Genomic DNA, 15821 nt, shown 5'->3' on the forward strand with positions numbered 1-15821 from the left:
ATACGCATTGTGGTTTATATACGAAAATTTGACATTTCGGTTCGGACCTTAGCAAGCATCATGGCGCTTGACATGCTTGATTTGCTTTCGCAGGCCGAATAAAATGATGTGGCGGGCCAAATTTGGCCCCCGGGCCTTGACTTTGACACCTGTGGTCTAATGGCTGTATAGCGTAACACCAGCTTCTACTGTAGTGCCTCATAATGTGGTTTGCCTTATATATGGAAAATGTTTGAAAATCTATCATTCATTGGGAGTGCGCCTGAAAGTCTGCTGCGCCTTATCCACTGGAAAATACGTTATTTGATTTCCACTCTGCTCACCATCCAGTTAAAGCCTGTGGAGGCAACCGATCCATCTGAGCAGACCAGGCTGCCGACCATCCTCAAAGATGGCAGCAGTAAGCACAACGGCCTCCTCATCTCGACAACAACAAGCACACCTCCGCAGCCACCTTCCAACGGCACGGCGGCGTCGGACAACAGCACGCCGGTTTCCAGCCCGTGCGGCCAGGATGGAACTTTACCACGCGAGCGAGCTCAAACTCTATCGGAGCTGAAGAAGCAACGAGCGGCGGCCAAGCTGTTGAACCACCCTCTGTTCAACGGTCACCTGGGTAACGGTTCCATGGACTCTTTCAACGATGCCAAATCATTCTCGGATGACCCTCGCATGCCATTGGTGTCGTCCAACGGCAGCGCCGTGTTCTACACGCCGGCCAGCGGTGACCCGCCGCTCCTCAGACTAAGGCAGCCCGTAGAGGAAGAGCAGGCTAAGTCGCGGACCTGCTGCTGCGTGTCGTAGCGTCATCTTAAAGGACAATCGGCACCATTTTTTTGTTTCCTAACTAACATCAGAAAACCATTTTAGAGCATCTAAAATACCCAAAACACACAGGTTGATATTTTTAGTCAAATGCAAAACACCAATAAAAATGACTTAAAGTGTCTCAAAACTGCCACAAAATGCATTCGGAAATGGTGAGATTCGAAAGTCCCGCCTCCTCGTTCATGACGTCACGCCAGGATACTCCTCCATAAAATGCCTTGCTCTAGAATCAAAACAATGGCTTCAGAGAGTTCAGATTCGGAGAACATGCTTTCTTGTTACTCATCCAGTTACGAATATGATTCAAATAGTTCTGAAGAGGAAAGCATCAATGTTTGCAATCGATTAAAGAAGTCCTTCCGTATCAATTCGCGCCGCCTGGAGTCCAATGTAGCGTCGCAGAAAATGCAGAAGATGGCGCATAAGCTCCGTTGGAAATGGGCTGATTTGTCTGCTGGGAATTTGGGTCAACTTAACACCTGCTTTATGCGTTTTACCACAATTGGTAGTCTTGATGCGACACACAACAATTCACCATCGCGTTATTTATGTCGTTTTCCTTCTGATTTCGCGATCAACACGGTGTTTTCAGATGAAAAAAAAGTGCCCAAAATGCATTGTGTGTCACTTCATGAATCGTCATCAACTCGAAAACAAGACTTCCTGAATATTCAGTGCCAGTCTTAAAACGTAAAATTTAGCTATATGCGGTGGAATCATTTGTAAAATGCGCTCAGTAGAAGTCATTTGAAGTGATTTTACAAATTATGGACGCGACTTGTCCGGAGGTGTCGGTTGTCCTTTAAATGCGAGGTCGAGTAATTGCGAGTGTTTGCACAGAGGAGCCGGCGGAATGTCAAGAAAGTGTCCCTCAAAAATATGGACTTTCCCCATGAAGGGACGCAGGCCAAAAAACGGAGCCTTTGGACTGCTGAAGATAATTCGAGATAGAAATGGCACCTCCTCCAAAGCCGATCTGTACCGTCACACTGGTTGATGTCCAAGATGTTCACATTTGTAACTCCTTTTTTTTAAGCAAACCTCATGTCTTTTTGGGGCATTTTCCTTTTCCTGACGTTTTTGTGGGTCTACCCGTGGCAAGCCGTAAAGGGAAGTAAGGCCATTAAGTGTTATTTTGTACTTTGACAAGCCACCGTCCGTTTGTATACCGTATATCTGACCCCAAATTCCATTTGTTATGATGTGCTTTGCGATAACTTGAAAGTGAAAAGGATTAACTGTGCATTCCTTTATTTATGACGTGATTTATGTGTTCCTACATTGAAGTGTATTTATTGTTATGGATGGCGTATGGAGAGAGAAGAGTTAGCAAAGCACCTTTTTTCCCCCTTCATAGGAAAACAACAGCTTTAATTATCGAATGATCCCAACGAATACTACAACATTGCCACATCGTAGTAAGAATGTAATTTCTCGCACATGGAATCGTATGTGTCCTGTTAGTATAAACAGAGTCAAATTGTAAATGCGTCACGTAAACATTGACAAAAGGTCAAGTCAACATGGTCATATACTGTACAGAACCGGGCGTTCGTCTCTGTAGTGTAAATCATGTTTAAATGACGCATGAAATACCGTATTTTCTGCACTATAAGGTGCAAGATTTCTTTCACAAGCTGACCATGCGCCTCATAATGCCTTATGTCTGGAAAACCTTTTAAAATATGACATTCATTGAAGGTGTCCCTTGTAATGCGGTGCACCTTACGCATGTAAAATATTTTTAAATACCATGTCATTCGTTGACCTTATATTCCAGAAAATACGGTACTTGATGGACAGCCACGATTGCTTTCAACACGCAGGATGGCAGAATGGAGTGTCGGGTGTTTGACTTTTCACATCTTTGCCGTGGCATTGTGGAATTTGGGTGACCCAATGTCGGTCCTCATCAACCGACTTGGTTTCAATTAGGAATGACCATGTGAGTAAATTTGCTTGATTGACGTTATCGTTACTGCATAGTGTTTGTCACGTATCAAAAACAGAACCATACATGTTTGCCTCATCTCCACATCAGTGCCAAAGAGTCTTCCATTCAAAAAAAAAATACTTACCTGTTCCTTGAAACCCACATTTCCCCCGTACTCCCTTATAGTGTCAATAAATTGTAAATGTGAATTTGTAAATAATAACTTTGTCTATTTCCACCAACTGCATTTGTCCTTGTGGTTATCGGTGTCTTAATGGAAAATAATGTAAGAAAAAAAATCCACTTGGGTAATCCTGCTTTATGTGCGTCAACTGCCTGCCAAATATACTCAGGTGTCAGTGTTTAAATGTATTCCTTCCACAGTGTACATTTTTTGGAGGGGGGGGGGGGGATCCTGAAATGTCTGTTTTCATCTTATTACATGTTAACTAAGCGTCAAGCTGCTGCGGTGGAATAAGTGGGCCAATTCCTTCAAAAAAATATATACAGTAGTGTTATATGCCTGATGTGTCTAAAAATGGACAAAAGGCTACAAATGAAAAACTACTGATGATGTTGTAAAAACTAGACAATACTGAGGATTGCATTCACATATTTTCAATAAATGGTATATTTTTAGAATTGCTCACGGTCTCGTCTGACTGGATGTACTCGATCTCTTCAAGTGTTTGAGATTTTTCACATTCAGTATTTGACGATAACAATCCGATGTTTTTTTGCCAAGGGGATTGGATTGGATTAGCCTTTATTAGCCTCGCAGTGAAGACATTTACATTTCACAGCAGCAAAGTGATGAAAGTAAGAGGAAAGGAAAGGAAGAAGTAGAAAAACAAAATTACAGGAGTTGCTGTCAAGGCAGCCACTTTCGCGGCGCCATCTTGAAGTCAAAAGAACAACAAAACAAAGAATATGACAACACAAAGACAGATTGTCATTCAATTCTAAGCACTTTCGGCACCCTCTTTGTCGTGTGAAGCAGTTCGAGATGAAAAAGGAGAGGATCAAAGCGTCTTTTTCACCAGTGGCTCAGGGACGTCATGGTGAAATGTGCACGTGTCATACAAGTTAAGTTTTGAAAGCAAACACGAAACTGTAGCATCCATTGACCAAAAGAGATTGTCTGACATCTCCTGTTCCACGTAAATCCGCTTCAATTCCAAGCTGCGACAGTACCACATATGCACCGGAGAACTGCGCTGACCTTTGCAGAATTGAATACTTAAGGCAAATTTTGATGGACTTGATCCGGTTGTATCAATGGAGTAGCATAGCCGCCTTTTACAGCTGATTCTGGTACGGTGGCCTGTACCATAATACCAAAAATTTTTGGCCTTTGGTCTGGCTGCCATAGGTCCACCCTTGTCTCACGTTATAGTGAGCACAAAATGTCTCTTCCATGAAAAACGACTTTTGTTCGGGAGGATTTAAAGCAAACGACCAGGACAAACTCAGTAACTGCTTTAAAAAAGGACATCAGGTTGGACATAACTAAGTGATGTTTGCTGAGTAAATGTTGACAAATTCCTTCTGGAACACGTGCCAGGCCAAGTTGAATAGGCACGAAAACAAAAGCAAGTGCAAACACACGATGCGGACCACATCCTCTGCATGGCGTGACCTTGCTTCTGTAGTGCAAGGCCAGCTGGCTGCAGTCCCAGGCCTTCGGAGGGCCTCATTCAATACCTCGCTGAAGGATAAGCGAGCCAAGTCGACGGCAAAGCGTTCTATGCTAGGAGTTGTTTACACTTCTGACCACCGAATGGACAATGTGATGAGAAGAAGTAGGCTCTCATAAATCCAAATTGGGCGGTGGGTGAAGGACTTTCAATGTCTCTATTGAACATCATGCTGGAATAACACAGTATGAACTTTTAAATACAGTAAAGTCTCGTTATATCGATATCCAAGGGAGTCCGAAAAAATATCGATATAACCGGGACTATCGATATATCCGATCCTGCGCCGAACTGCATTAAACAAAAGCCGCCAAAAGAGGGCAGCCAAGCGCCATATAAGAAACGGAGCTGGCCATTAGCTCCCATTTTTGTTCCCCCAATGTTGCCTCAAAATGGCACATATAATTCTTTAATGATTGTAAACATGTATGCTTTAATCTTCAGAACTACAGTGCATTTGAAACATATTCATAACTGGATGTGTAACAAGAAAGCATATTATCCGAATCTGAAGCCATTGTTTGGATTCACAAGCAATGCAAGACGTCTTGGCGTGAAGTCATTTTTATTTGCATTTGAATAAAAAGTGACATCGGCTGTCCTTTAATACACAGTATGGAATGTTAATAATTTTCAAAATCATCGCGCTTCAGCAGACAAAACAAGAAACATTGTTGCAAAAAACGATTGCATTCATATACAGTACAGTGGGCATGTACATAACACAACAGGGAAACTGCAACGCTTACATCTTACTGTATTATGTATACAATTTAAAAAAGTCATCAATCTTCTTCTGCTTCCCATTTTTACCTTTTAACACAAACACTTCAATCTCGTCTGCTACACACGAGCTAGCGTCTGAAAATGAAAATGGCTCTGCTACACGGGTGCTGGGCACGTAACCAAGTCACCTGACCAAGTCGACCAATGGCGCGACTGATGGCGTGACACGTAACCAAGACACGTGACCAAGTTGACCAATGGCGCGACCGATGGCGTGTCACGTGACAAAGTCACACGGCCAAGTCGACCAATGGCGCGACCGATGGCGGCTCACGTAACAAGACACGTGACCAAGTTGACCAATGGCGCGACGGATATATCGATATAAACAACAAAAATGGCCGGCGGGGGATGAAAAGGAGCACCGTAATAACCGGATTATCGTAACAACCGGGTATCGTACTAAACGGTACTAATTATACATAAAAAGACTAGAAATGTGCAAGGGAAATGAAAATAATATCGTAATAAGCGATACTATCGATATAACCGATATCGATATAACGAGACTTTACTGTAATACCTATAAGCTGGTAGATAGATAAGCTTACACTTTTGTACTATCACACAACGTTTCAAGGACCGCTTGTTCATTTGGATTGGATTGGATTGGATTTGCCTTTATTAGTCTCGCAGTGGAGAAATTTACATTTCACAGCAGAAAGGTTATGAAAGAAATGAAAGGTTGCTTGGTTGGTTGCTTTTGTTCAAATTCCTCGCTCATGACATCTGAAACTCGCTTTTTCATACCTGTCAACCTTGCCTAAAAGCTGTCCTGATAAATGAATATAATTCCCGTATAAAAGGTGTTGTACGCCGTACATTTGAAATGATAAAAAACGCTAACAAGCGCATTTGCACAGTTTACCGCGCATGCGCACATTATGCTTTTATCAATCCGACAGTACGGTATGCAGCGATAAAAAATATATATAAATACGATTGGGGATTTTTCTAAACATGCCAGATAATTAAACAACCAACAACACCACTGTCTGTAATAATAGAATCTGTTACAAATTAGATAATAAGGAGACAGAATGAACTGAACACAACTACGGTTGACGATGACTTTTGTTGTTCTTTTTCGTGACAATAGTAGCGATTGACGACAGCATTGTCGTTGGCTACCAGCAATTGAGACGAATTGGATTTGAGTCAAAATGGCCTTTGTAAGATCGGTTCCCAATTTATACAACAGTTTTTTTCGTATAAAAGTTGTATTCCGCCGTACATAATTTGATATGATAAAAGCGTATACATTGACAGGTATGCTATGGCCAATATGGTGTACCTATTTTTATGAGAAATGCAGCAGCGACCCCTAGTGGCCGTTCCTAACCACGCATGTTTTACACACGTCTCCCAACGCGCTTTGTTCTTTTGACGGGAGCCTCCTCCAGGCTCGTCTGCGGTTGCGCGGCCGGCCTGTCAGCGAGATCAACTGCTGGTGATGGGGGGCAGACAGTCATGACAAGGAGGTGGTGGTGGTGGAGGGGGGACACTGTCAGCATGTTTGGACCTTAACAACGCCTTATCTCGCACTGCTAACGGAAACATTTTGGACTCCACCAAACTCGCTTTGAGGGGCGGCACGACGGCCATGTTTCTAAGTCGTGCGACGAGGGCGACGGCGCGTGTGCTCCGCCACTCACACTCCAGCCCGTTGACGTTAACGAGGTGCTTTGACCGAGACCGGATCTATTGCGGAGTTTCGACCCACGCACACTTCACGGGACGACGACCCGAACCGGACCACCACGACGGGTTTCTCATCCCCAACTGGGGACACTTGAGGCGCAGTGGCGGCCTGGCGGAACCAGTGTTCTTTTCAATTGGTCACCGCGGGCTCTCGACCGTGGCGGCTGTCTCAAAGAAGACCATGGGCGACACGAACAACGCGGAGGTATTGTAACCACCACGCTGTTGTGTAAAATTGTTCACCCGAGAAAGGGAAGAAAGGGAGCGTGGCAAAGTACAGTGGGACGAGTCCTGTAAACGTCTCACGACGTCATTCAAACGTCTCGGTGGCGCGCATGCGCAATGCTGACCCACTGGCAGGTGTCCACATATCACACCTGCCAATGTTCGGGACAACTCGCATGAAATACCGATTGTCTAAAGACCACCCCAGCCGCCCGTTTTATAAGCATAACATTTATTATTCTTATATCCTTGGTACAAGTTAAAAGTAGAACGAAGCAGTTGCACAATACTACGTTTTATAAAAGCAACATTTTGAATGAGTAGGGTGAACTCTTGTTTTTAGGTCTAACCCCAACGCAAACATGTAATTTGCGAATTAACACCACAAAACATGTTTTGAATTACCTCTAATAATAGTTTAAACTCTAAATTACATCGCTGTAGAAAAAAAGGACAATAATTAAAAAAATGTATTCGAAGCAAATGGCTTGTAAAAGAGTTTTAATGATAACAAAATTGCTGAGCTATCTGGAGTATTGAGGAAAGGACATTTTCCAATAATTTTTACCACCTGTAATGCAATTGTCACCTTTTTTAACTCATTTACTGCCAGACAATGTGCAAAAATGTGTTCACTCTTGTGCCACGGTTTTTGTCATTTTCACTTACATTTTAGGACCCTCAGAGTATTGAGTTTTAGGACTACATAAACCTGCCAGAATGGCAGCGAATGAGTTAAATGGTGTTTACCCTCATTTTAAATCAATATGTAGTATGTAGTATGTATTGTTTTTTATGTTTGTGACTTTGGTGCACCAAAACTATCGTTGGGTCAGTGTAACATACATCATCATGTTCCAACAACACTTACAGAGCAATGAAGAAAAAAAAATCAAGACAAAAAGTAAATATGTGGCAACTGGCAAGAGGTTGTCGGCCTCAGGGTGGAGGTGTGTGAGCGATTCTGTGTCACTATGACTCAAATTGTGTTTGTAAGGAACTGTCGGCAGTCACAGAGGTCCCACTGTTCCTCCTCCCGTACATCCTCTTTAGCGGCCCACTCACATGACCCACCTAAGGCTGCTTCCCGCCCCACTTTGCTTTGAGTCTGGCCTTCAGTGGCCTTTTCTGAAAAGCGAAAGGCCTGCTGCCTCACCCACGCTGGCTTTCTCAATAGTGGGTTGTCTACAGGGCTGCCAAGCTCCCCAATGCACACTATCGCAGTGGATTTCACAATAAGTTCTACCTAAAAAAAAATACCTTGTTTTCAATGGAACACCAAGACAACATAAAAACACAGTAGCATGATTAAAAACAAGACGTGTGGTTATTCTTAACTCAAACAACAATGTGTTCACTCCAGTACCAAGGCTTGTGTCATTTTCACTCGAATTCCAGGACTCACAGGATATCGGGTTTTAGGACTACATCAACATTCAATGCAGCGTAAGAAACCGTAGACCGTCTTCTTTCATCATAAAAAAAAAGAGTTAATTCCCAAGTTAAAAAACTGGACACTTGTACTGTAAATATGGGTTGATGCAATACAACTACATATATCAATATGCCTTTCTTGATATTTGCACTATGTACAGTTTTTTTATGAAACAGTTTTGCAAATTTACAGTATACAGTTGACATTTTTATTTTACTATGCTGAGAATATCTTGTTTTCAATCCTTTCACCCCCCCTCCCCCACCTCATCCCCTTTCAAATTGCTGCTGTGGACTGCAAATTTCCCCATTGTGGGACGAATAAAGGTTTTCTGATTTGGAAGTTATATGGGTGTGGAGTTATCTGAGCTTGAAATGGGGGAGGCTGTACAAAATACAATACAATCCATACATATTGATTCATATAGCGCTTTAACAACAGCTGAAGCTGGAACAAAGCGCTAACATGGACAAAAGGCAAATGCTGCCCCCTTGTGGAAGTGAAAGACATTGCCAGATGTCTGACCAGCGCTTTATCAGCACCCTCCCCAGAAGAAAAAAAAACCCAAACAAAACCCCACTCCACGTCATGCTTTTCTATTCCAAATTAATTCAGGAAAAGGCAGTAAATGAGTTCCTGTACCGTTGGTGACGGTTTTCTTTACCCGTTTTTTTTTAATGGGGAAATTGACAACTTTGACGTCCACTGCCATCTTTAAACGAATTACGTTCACATCATTCTTTCTACTGCATCATTTTTTTCTTCAGTCTGTCCAGGATGAACACAATCGAAAGGAAGCCTCCCAAACTCCACCTGGAGAAAAAGCCCCCGGGGAACCCGAGCATGAGGGAAATAAGCCAAACAAGACTCAACAACTCAAAAAGGTCTTCAAGGAATACGGAGCTGTGGGCGTTTCGTTCCACGTAGGGATCTCCCTCATGTCTCTGGGAATGTTCTACGTCCTCATTTCCAGGTGACAAACTAACTTCTTTTTCTCTGTAACGTGCCTTATTGGAATACTGCTTATACTTTTCAAATTTTGCTGTGTGTTTTTGTTGAGAGGAAAGAAATGTGATATATGCTCTATGTTGCATATAGAGCATATTTAACAATAAAGCTGGCTTGACTTGATTAAATATACTGATAATGGTAAAATTATTAATTATTATTAATTGATCAGACTTTTCAAAGGAAGCAGGGGACAGCCTGGGCATGTTGCCAATGAAACGCAGGGCCCAAAAACAACTTTTCAAACATTTGGAGGATATAAAATAAAACGTTTGTTGGTAAAGTAATAATGAAGTTTATTATTCTATGGAATCCGCGTCATAGATATCCGAGGTTGTAATATTACCACTTTATTGTTGTTATTAACTCATTCACTGCCATTCCCAATATTTATTATGGAATTGAAAAGTGTTTTTCTTGCAGGGGGTGCTGATAAAGCGCTGGTCAGACCTCTGGCATAGTTTTTTTTTTCCCTTCCACGAGTGGGCAGTATTTGCCTTTTCTTCATGTTAGCGCTTTGTTCCAGCTTCAGATGTCGTTAAAGCGCTATAAAAAATAAATGTATGTATAGTATTTTTTTACATACACCTCCATTTCAAGCTCAGATAAATCCATACCCATATAACTTTGGCATTAACTTTTTTTTCGGATGAAAGAAGAGAGTCTACAGTTTCTTACGCTGCATTGAATGTTTATGTAGTCCTAAAACTCAATATTCTATGGGTCTTGCAATTTGAGTGAAAATGACAAAAACCCTGGCACTGGAGTGGACACATTTTCGCACATCATCTGGCAGTGAATGAGTTAAGGGAAAAGGGTGAATTTGTTTCTGATCTTTCTCAAACCCTCCGCTAAAATCATACTTCACACAAAACGTCGATAGGCATTTTTAAGATACTGGATTGCTGGAAAAAAAGTTTAATTTTCAAACTGGACATCACAGTGACTGACTAGTGAGCAACGAATCCGTCTTTTAGCATCTTTTAGCATGCAGTTCAGTTGTGATCTTTTTGCAGAATCTCTCTGGGAGAAACGGGCGAGTGACTGTTAACCGTTATCAAGCTGGGCTGCATGGGGCAGCTTTAATCAGCCAAGTACAAGGCAGCAAAGCGTTGGACGTGATAATGCGACACGGTTGCGGGGTGACACTGCCCTTTTTCAACGGGAGGCTTATTATCAGCTGTGTGAGAAAGGCCCCCCCGGGCTTCCCTGCTAATCTCCTACAAATCTCTTTGCTATGCTAGCTGCTTGTAGTCAGTCTACAACACGCTGAAAGGCTTGACGGTTTATCACGGCTGTTATTCAATAAAAAAAAAAAATGTCTGTAAAACATTTTAATTTCGGTGTGTATCTTCTTGATACCAAAAACAAAGTTGTTTGATGGTCCTGTGTGAGAACTATAAGTTGAGAACCTTTTCCCACTTCCCATTGATGCGTACCGATGAACATTTCCATTGTGGCTTTGATTAAAAAGCTATTTATTTCAAATTACAACCACACATTATTCAGTTTATGGAAGACCATTCCCCTGAGTTTTAGCTATTTCTGTCAATTTTTAGTCAATTTATGGCTTTCCCAAGATGATAATAATAATACATTTTATTTCAAACGCCTTTCAAAGCTCTCAAGGATGCTTTACAGTCACAGACAAGCATAGATACAATAATACATAAAATACAATTATAAATAGAATACGATAAATAAAATACAATTATAAATAAAACAAGAGATAGAGCTACACATAAAATGCAATTTTAAGGAGGTGGGTTTTGAAGGTGGGAAGAGAATCGATCGAAGACAAAAAAACAAAACCTGAACCAATTTGGGAAACGGTGCTCCATGTCCCATTGTGGGACTATTAAAGGCTTTCTGATTCTGATAAATTCAGGAATGGCAGTGAATGAGTTCAAGATACATTTTGAAAACAATCACAAAACAAAAAAATATGCGTTGCCCTCTTACGTAGATGTGCGTGTGTCTTTGAAAATGCTAAGATTCAAGTTCGATATAACTGTAACGAGCTATGTGCCTTCATTTCTCTAGCGGCATCGACATGGCGGCCGTGCTAAGCAAGCTGGGCTTCAGCGAGGCCGTCATCCGCTCCAAAATGGCGGCGGGGACCAGCACCTTCGTCCTGGCCTACGCCGTTCACAAACTATTCGCGCCCGTGCGCATCAGCATCACGCTGGTGTCTGTGCCGTTTATCGTGCGGCATTTCCGAAGGACGGGACTCTTCAAGCCACCCAAGTCTACACCCTAATCAGCCGTCGTGTGACTGTTGGCTCACGTTGTTCTACCGGTGGAGAGCGAGGAACTTTTTGAACTGCTGTGATCCGAACTTACAGCAACAAGTATGAAGGAAAAAAAAAACAAAATATGACAAATTTTAGTGTAGTTACGATCAGGGAGTTCTTACTTGTGCTTTCTTTTTTTTCTGCAAATTCGTAATGTGTGGCGACATCAAATGTTCATTTTCTTAATTCTGTTACATCTCCCCTGGCATGCGAGAAACCTTGTACAGTCCATACCTGTCAACTTTGGCTAATAGCTGCCCTTATAAATGATTACAATGCCCATATAAAAATGGTAGTACGCCGTATATTATTTGAAATGATTAAAAAAATGCTAACACAAGTGGAAATGCTTGTGTTAGCTAGTTAGCTAACATGCTTTTATCAATCGGACCCTACGTAGTGTTAAAAAAAATATACAATTGAGGATTACTTTTGCTCGTTTGCCATAACAATAGTAGCGATCGGCAGCAGCATTGATTGTTGTTGGCTAGCAGCAGTTGAGACTAACTGAATTTCAGCAAAAATGGTCCTTGTAATTTCGGATTTACAATTTTTACAATTGTTTTTTTCCGTATAAAAGTTTTAGTCCGCCATACATTATTTCAAATGATAAAAAGGTAGAGGTTGACAGGTATGCTTTTTCTAATTCATGAAGTTTTACCTATTTTTATGAGAAATGCAGCAGCGCCCCCGAGTGGCCGTTTTAACCACGCATTTGTCTGTAAATATCGCTTCACAATTAAAAAAACATTTTTTCCCATATAAACGTTGAAGTACAGCGTAAATTATTTGAAATAATAAAAAAACTAAAATACGGGGAAAACATAAGTTGACAGGTATGGTACACAATTGATTCTTGGGGGAAAAAACAGATACTCTGAGGAAAATACACGTCTTGTTTTTTTAATAATGGAAATTAAACAAATCTTTCTTTTAAATAAACTCAAGACTAAAATCTGCGAGAATTGAATTTGGATTTTGAGGCTAATAAAATCTATGCCTTTTTAACTTTCCTGTTTCTTTAGATACATCAATATTTGAAAAATTAATTTTTCATTCAATCCTCCAGAAAGTTGCCATTTTCTTTCTCCTTTGCATGTTAAACTGTAATTGTGCATACCGTATTTATAATGAGTTTGCTTCCATATAAGATGCACAATAAATCTTCCATTTTCTGACCAATGACATCATCTACCCTACTGTTGACGTGCGATAAGTCCACAAAACTATCTGTGCGGACTGTTTTTGCAGCTTTTAGGTCATTTTTGAGTTAATGTTCAGATCATCTGGTATCGGGTGAAAAAGATTGTTTTTTTTTTTCGTTTCTGAACACTTAAAGGACAACCGACGTCACTTTTTTCTTTTTTAACTGACACCAGAAAAACGTTTTATAGCATCCAAAATACCCAAAACACACAGTATGCTATTTTATTCAAATGCAAAACACAAATAAAAATGATTTAGTGTCCAAAATCTGAAAAAAATTGAGCTGCGAATTGGGCATTTTCAGAAAGTCCCGCCCCCAGTTCGTGACGTCACGCCAAGACGTCTTGCATTGCTCAAGAAACAAAACAATGGGCTCACGGAGTTCAGATTCGGAGAAGATGCTTCCTTGTTACACATCCAGTTATGAATATGATTCAAATAGTTTTGAAGAGGAAATCATACATGTTTGCAATCGATTAAATAATTATTTTGAGGCAACATTGGGGGAAAATCTTTCACCCCAAAAAAGAGGCACAAAATGGCGACATCTAGTGGCCACCTCTGCTTCCACAGGCTGATAAATTCCTTATATCCTTCTGGCGGCTTTTGGGTGCAACACGAGGTCCCCAGACCAAACAAGTACGGCAAAATACATTGACGTGATGGAAGGACGCTACAATGCGTCTTTTTTACGGTCAAGGACGGTCCTTTAGTGACGTCACGTACGGAATTGTCACCAACTCAAAAACAAGACTTCCTGAATATTCAGCGCAAGTCTTAAAACGTAAAATATAGCTATATGCGGTGGAATATTTGTAAAATAGGCTCAGTAGAAGTCATTTGAAGCCATTTTACAAATTATGGACACAACTTGTCAGGAGACGTCGGGTGTCCTTTAAATATGCGAATATCTTGTCAAAACAGAAAACACACACACTTCAAAAGCTGTCAATCGAATAGAAGCAGTTTCCTTTCAGAAAGTCAGCGTTTTTTTGCATACTTTGCCCAAAAATGGTTTCAATTACATTTGAATATCGCTTTTAATTAAATTCACCAGCCCTACTCTTGAGTTCAAGTCCTTATTTATCCTTCCTTGGATAACAAACGAGTTGTTCCACACAGGAACTCGATGAATTCTTATGCCTGCACTTTGTACTTCCATCCACAAGATGTCATTCCTTAGCTACAAATGCGATTGAAGCAATTCTCAAAACAAATTTAGCAACTTGCTAGTCAAATTAAACACCGAAGACTCATTTGACGCTTGCCAAAATATCCTAAAAATGGGTCAACGAGACCCAGTGAAATTTAAAAAAAAAATGAATTTTAAAAATGAATACTATAAGTTTTACCTTATTTAATCAGTTTTTTAATCTAATAAAATTATCCAATTCACAGGTGACCCACACTGTAGTAATTTAAAAAGTCCGATAACAAGCCCTTTTTTAACCTATAACATTTTTTTCTGAGATTTTCAAATGAGTCAGTTTGACTGTCACACATTTCTTTCCATTTTGATGGTCAATTTGAATGTAAACATAACTAGAGGATCCATTTACTCACAAGTGCAATACACCATATATGAATGTAAGTAATGTATTCCTTTTTTAATGGGTCAATATGACACACAGTGTGTTATACAAGATTTAAAACATCACATTTCGTCAGCTGTTACAATGTATATTTAAAGTCCTAGCGCTGGATAAGCATTTACGAAGCCTTAGTGGAGGTGCCATTTGTACATTCCACTACATTTCAATGAACACCAAAAAGTTAATTGTTTTTATTTTACTGTATTTTCCGGTGTTTAAGGTGCACCGGATTACAAGGCACCCGCCCCCCCCGACCCAATGAATTGTGGATTTTCAAACTTTTGACATATATAAGGCGCACCCGACTATAAGGCGCATCTTTAATATTGAAATATCTATAAGTTTAATTTAAAACAGATTCTTTTCTTACAGACAGTATATTGTAGGTGTTCAAATACTTGACAACACGTGTTGTATTTGCACACCTGCAATACACTGTCTGTAAGAAAAGAATCTGTTTTAAATTAGATATCAAGTAGACAGGATGAACTTAGTCCAACTATCTAAAAGTTTTCCAAATATAAGGTACACTATAAGGCACGACTTATTCTACAGGTGCACCTGCGTATTAAAAATAATTTCCTAAAATGTACCTGGAGTTAATTAGCTATGTCCTTGAGAGTTTTGAAAGGTTCTTATAAATACAATGTATTATTATTATTATTATTATTATTATTATTATCTATTAGCTAGCTAGCTTTCTAGCTGTTTGTGTTACTTCTGGGTTGAGTGAATGCTGGCGCGTGTGGCTGCCGCTGCTCACTCACAGAAACACTTATCCTGTGACTGTAAAGTGACCTTGAGAGTTTTGAAAGGCACTTATAAATTAAATGTATTATTATTATTATTATTATTATAAGGTGCAGGGTCATCTTTTGAAGATTATACACAGGAAAATAAGGTAAATATCTTTAAAAAAAATCTATATTTACTACTTAATATGATGAAACATTTTTAAGACCAGACCTTCTCCAGCTCTACCATGAACATGTTTTTAAAAGGGGGTTTGCAAATGGTATTTCATCCATTACACCCACGTTCAGTCAAGATTTGATGAGCTGGTGCAATGACTTGTTATCTAAATGTGTGAATGAGTGTGTGTAAATAATTTTGAGG

At 40.3% G+C, this 15821-nt stretch overlaps 2 protein-coding genes and 1 long non-coding RNA gene across 5 annotated transcripts in view; 2 read left to right on the forward strand and 1 right to left on the reverse strand.

Moving 5' to 3' along the window:
- Positions 1-3407, forward strand: part of ppp1r16b (protein phosphatase 1, regulatory subunit 16B) — a 52749-nt gene extending 49342 nt beyond the window's left edge. For both annotated transcript variants that reach the window (XM_089009899.1, XM_089009898.1), the window contains exon 11: positions 331-3407. In XM_089009899.1, coding sequence (XP_088866025.1) covers positions 331-804 — 474 coding nt within the window. In that variant the 3' untranslated portion in view covers positions 805-3407. The remainder of the gene's footprint in view (positions 1-330) is intronic.
- The window catches only part of LOC148890482 (uncharacterized), an 85864-nt gene that overhangs the window by 48231 nt on the left and 21812 nt on the right, over positions 1-15821 (reverse strand). The gene's annotated exons all lie outside the window — the stretch shown is intronic.
- On the forward strand, positions 6659-14175 carry mims2 (mitochondrial inner membrane scaffold 2). Its single transcript, XM_089010989.1, has 3 exons — positions 6659-7150; positions 9373-9578; positions 11657-14175. The coding sequence occupies exons 1-3, from the start codon at positions 6848-6850 to the stop codon at positions 11871-11873; spliced, it is 726 nt and encodes a 241-aa protein (XP_088867115.1). The 5' UTR covers positions 6659-6847; the 3' UTR covers positions 11874-14175.

The sequence above is a fragment of the Hippocampus bargibanti genome, linkage group LG12 (assembly GCF_051943395.1).
Source record: "Hippocampus bargibanti isolate YZ-2025 linkage group LG12, ASM5194339v1, whole genome shotgun sequence".
Lineage (NCBI taxonomy): Eukaryota > Metazoa > Chordata > Actinopteri > Syngnathiformes > Syngnathidae > Hippocampus > Hippocampus bargibanti.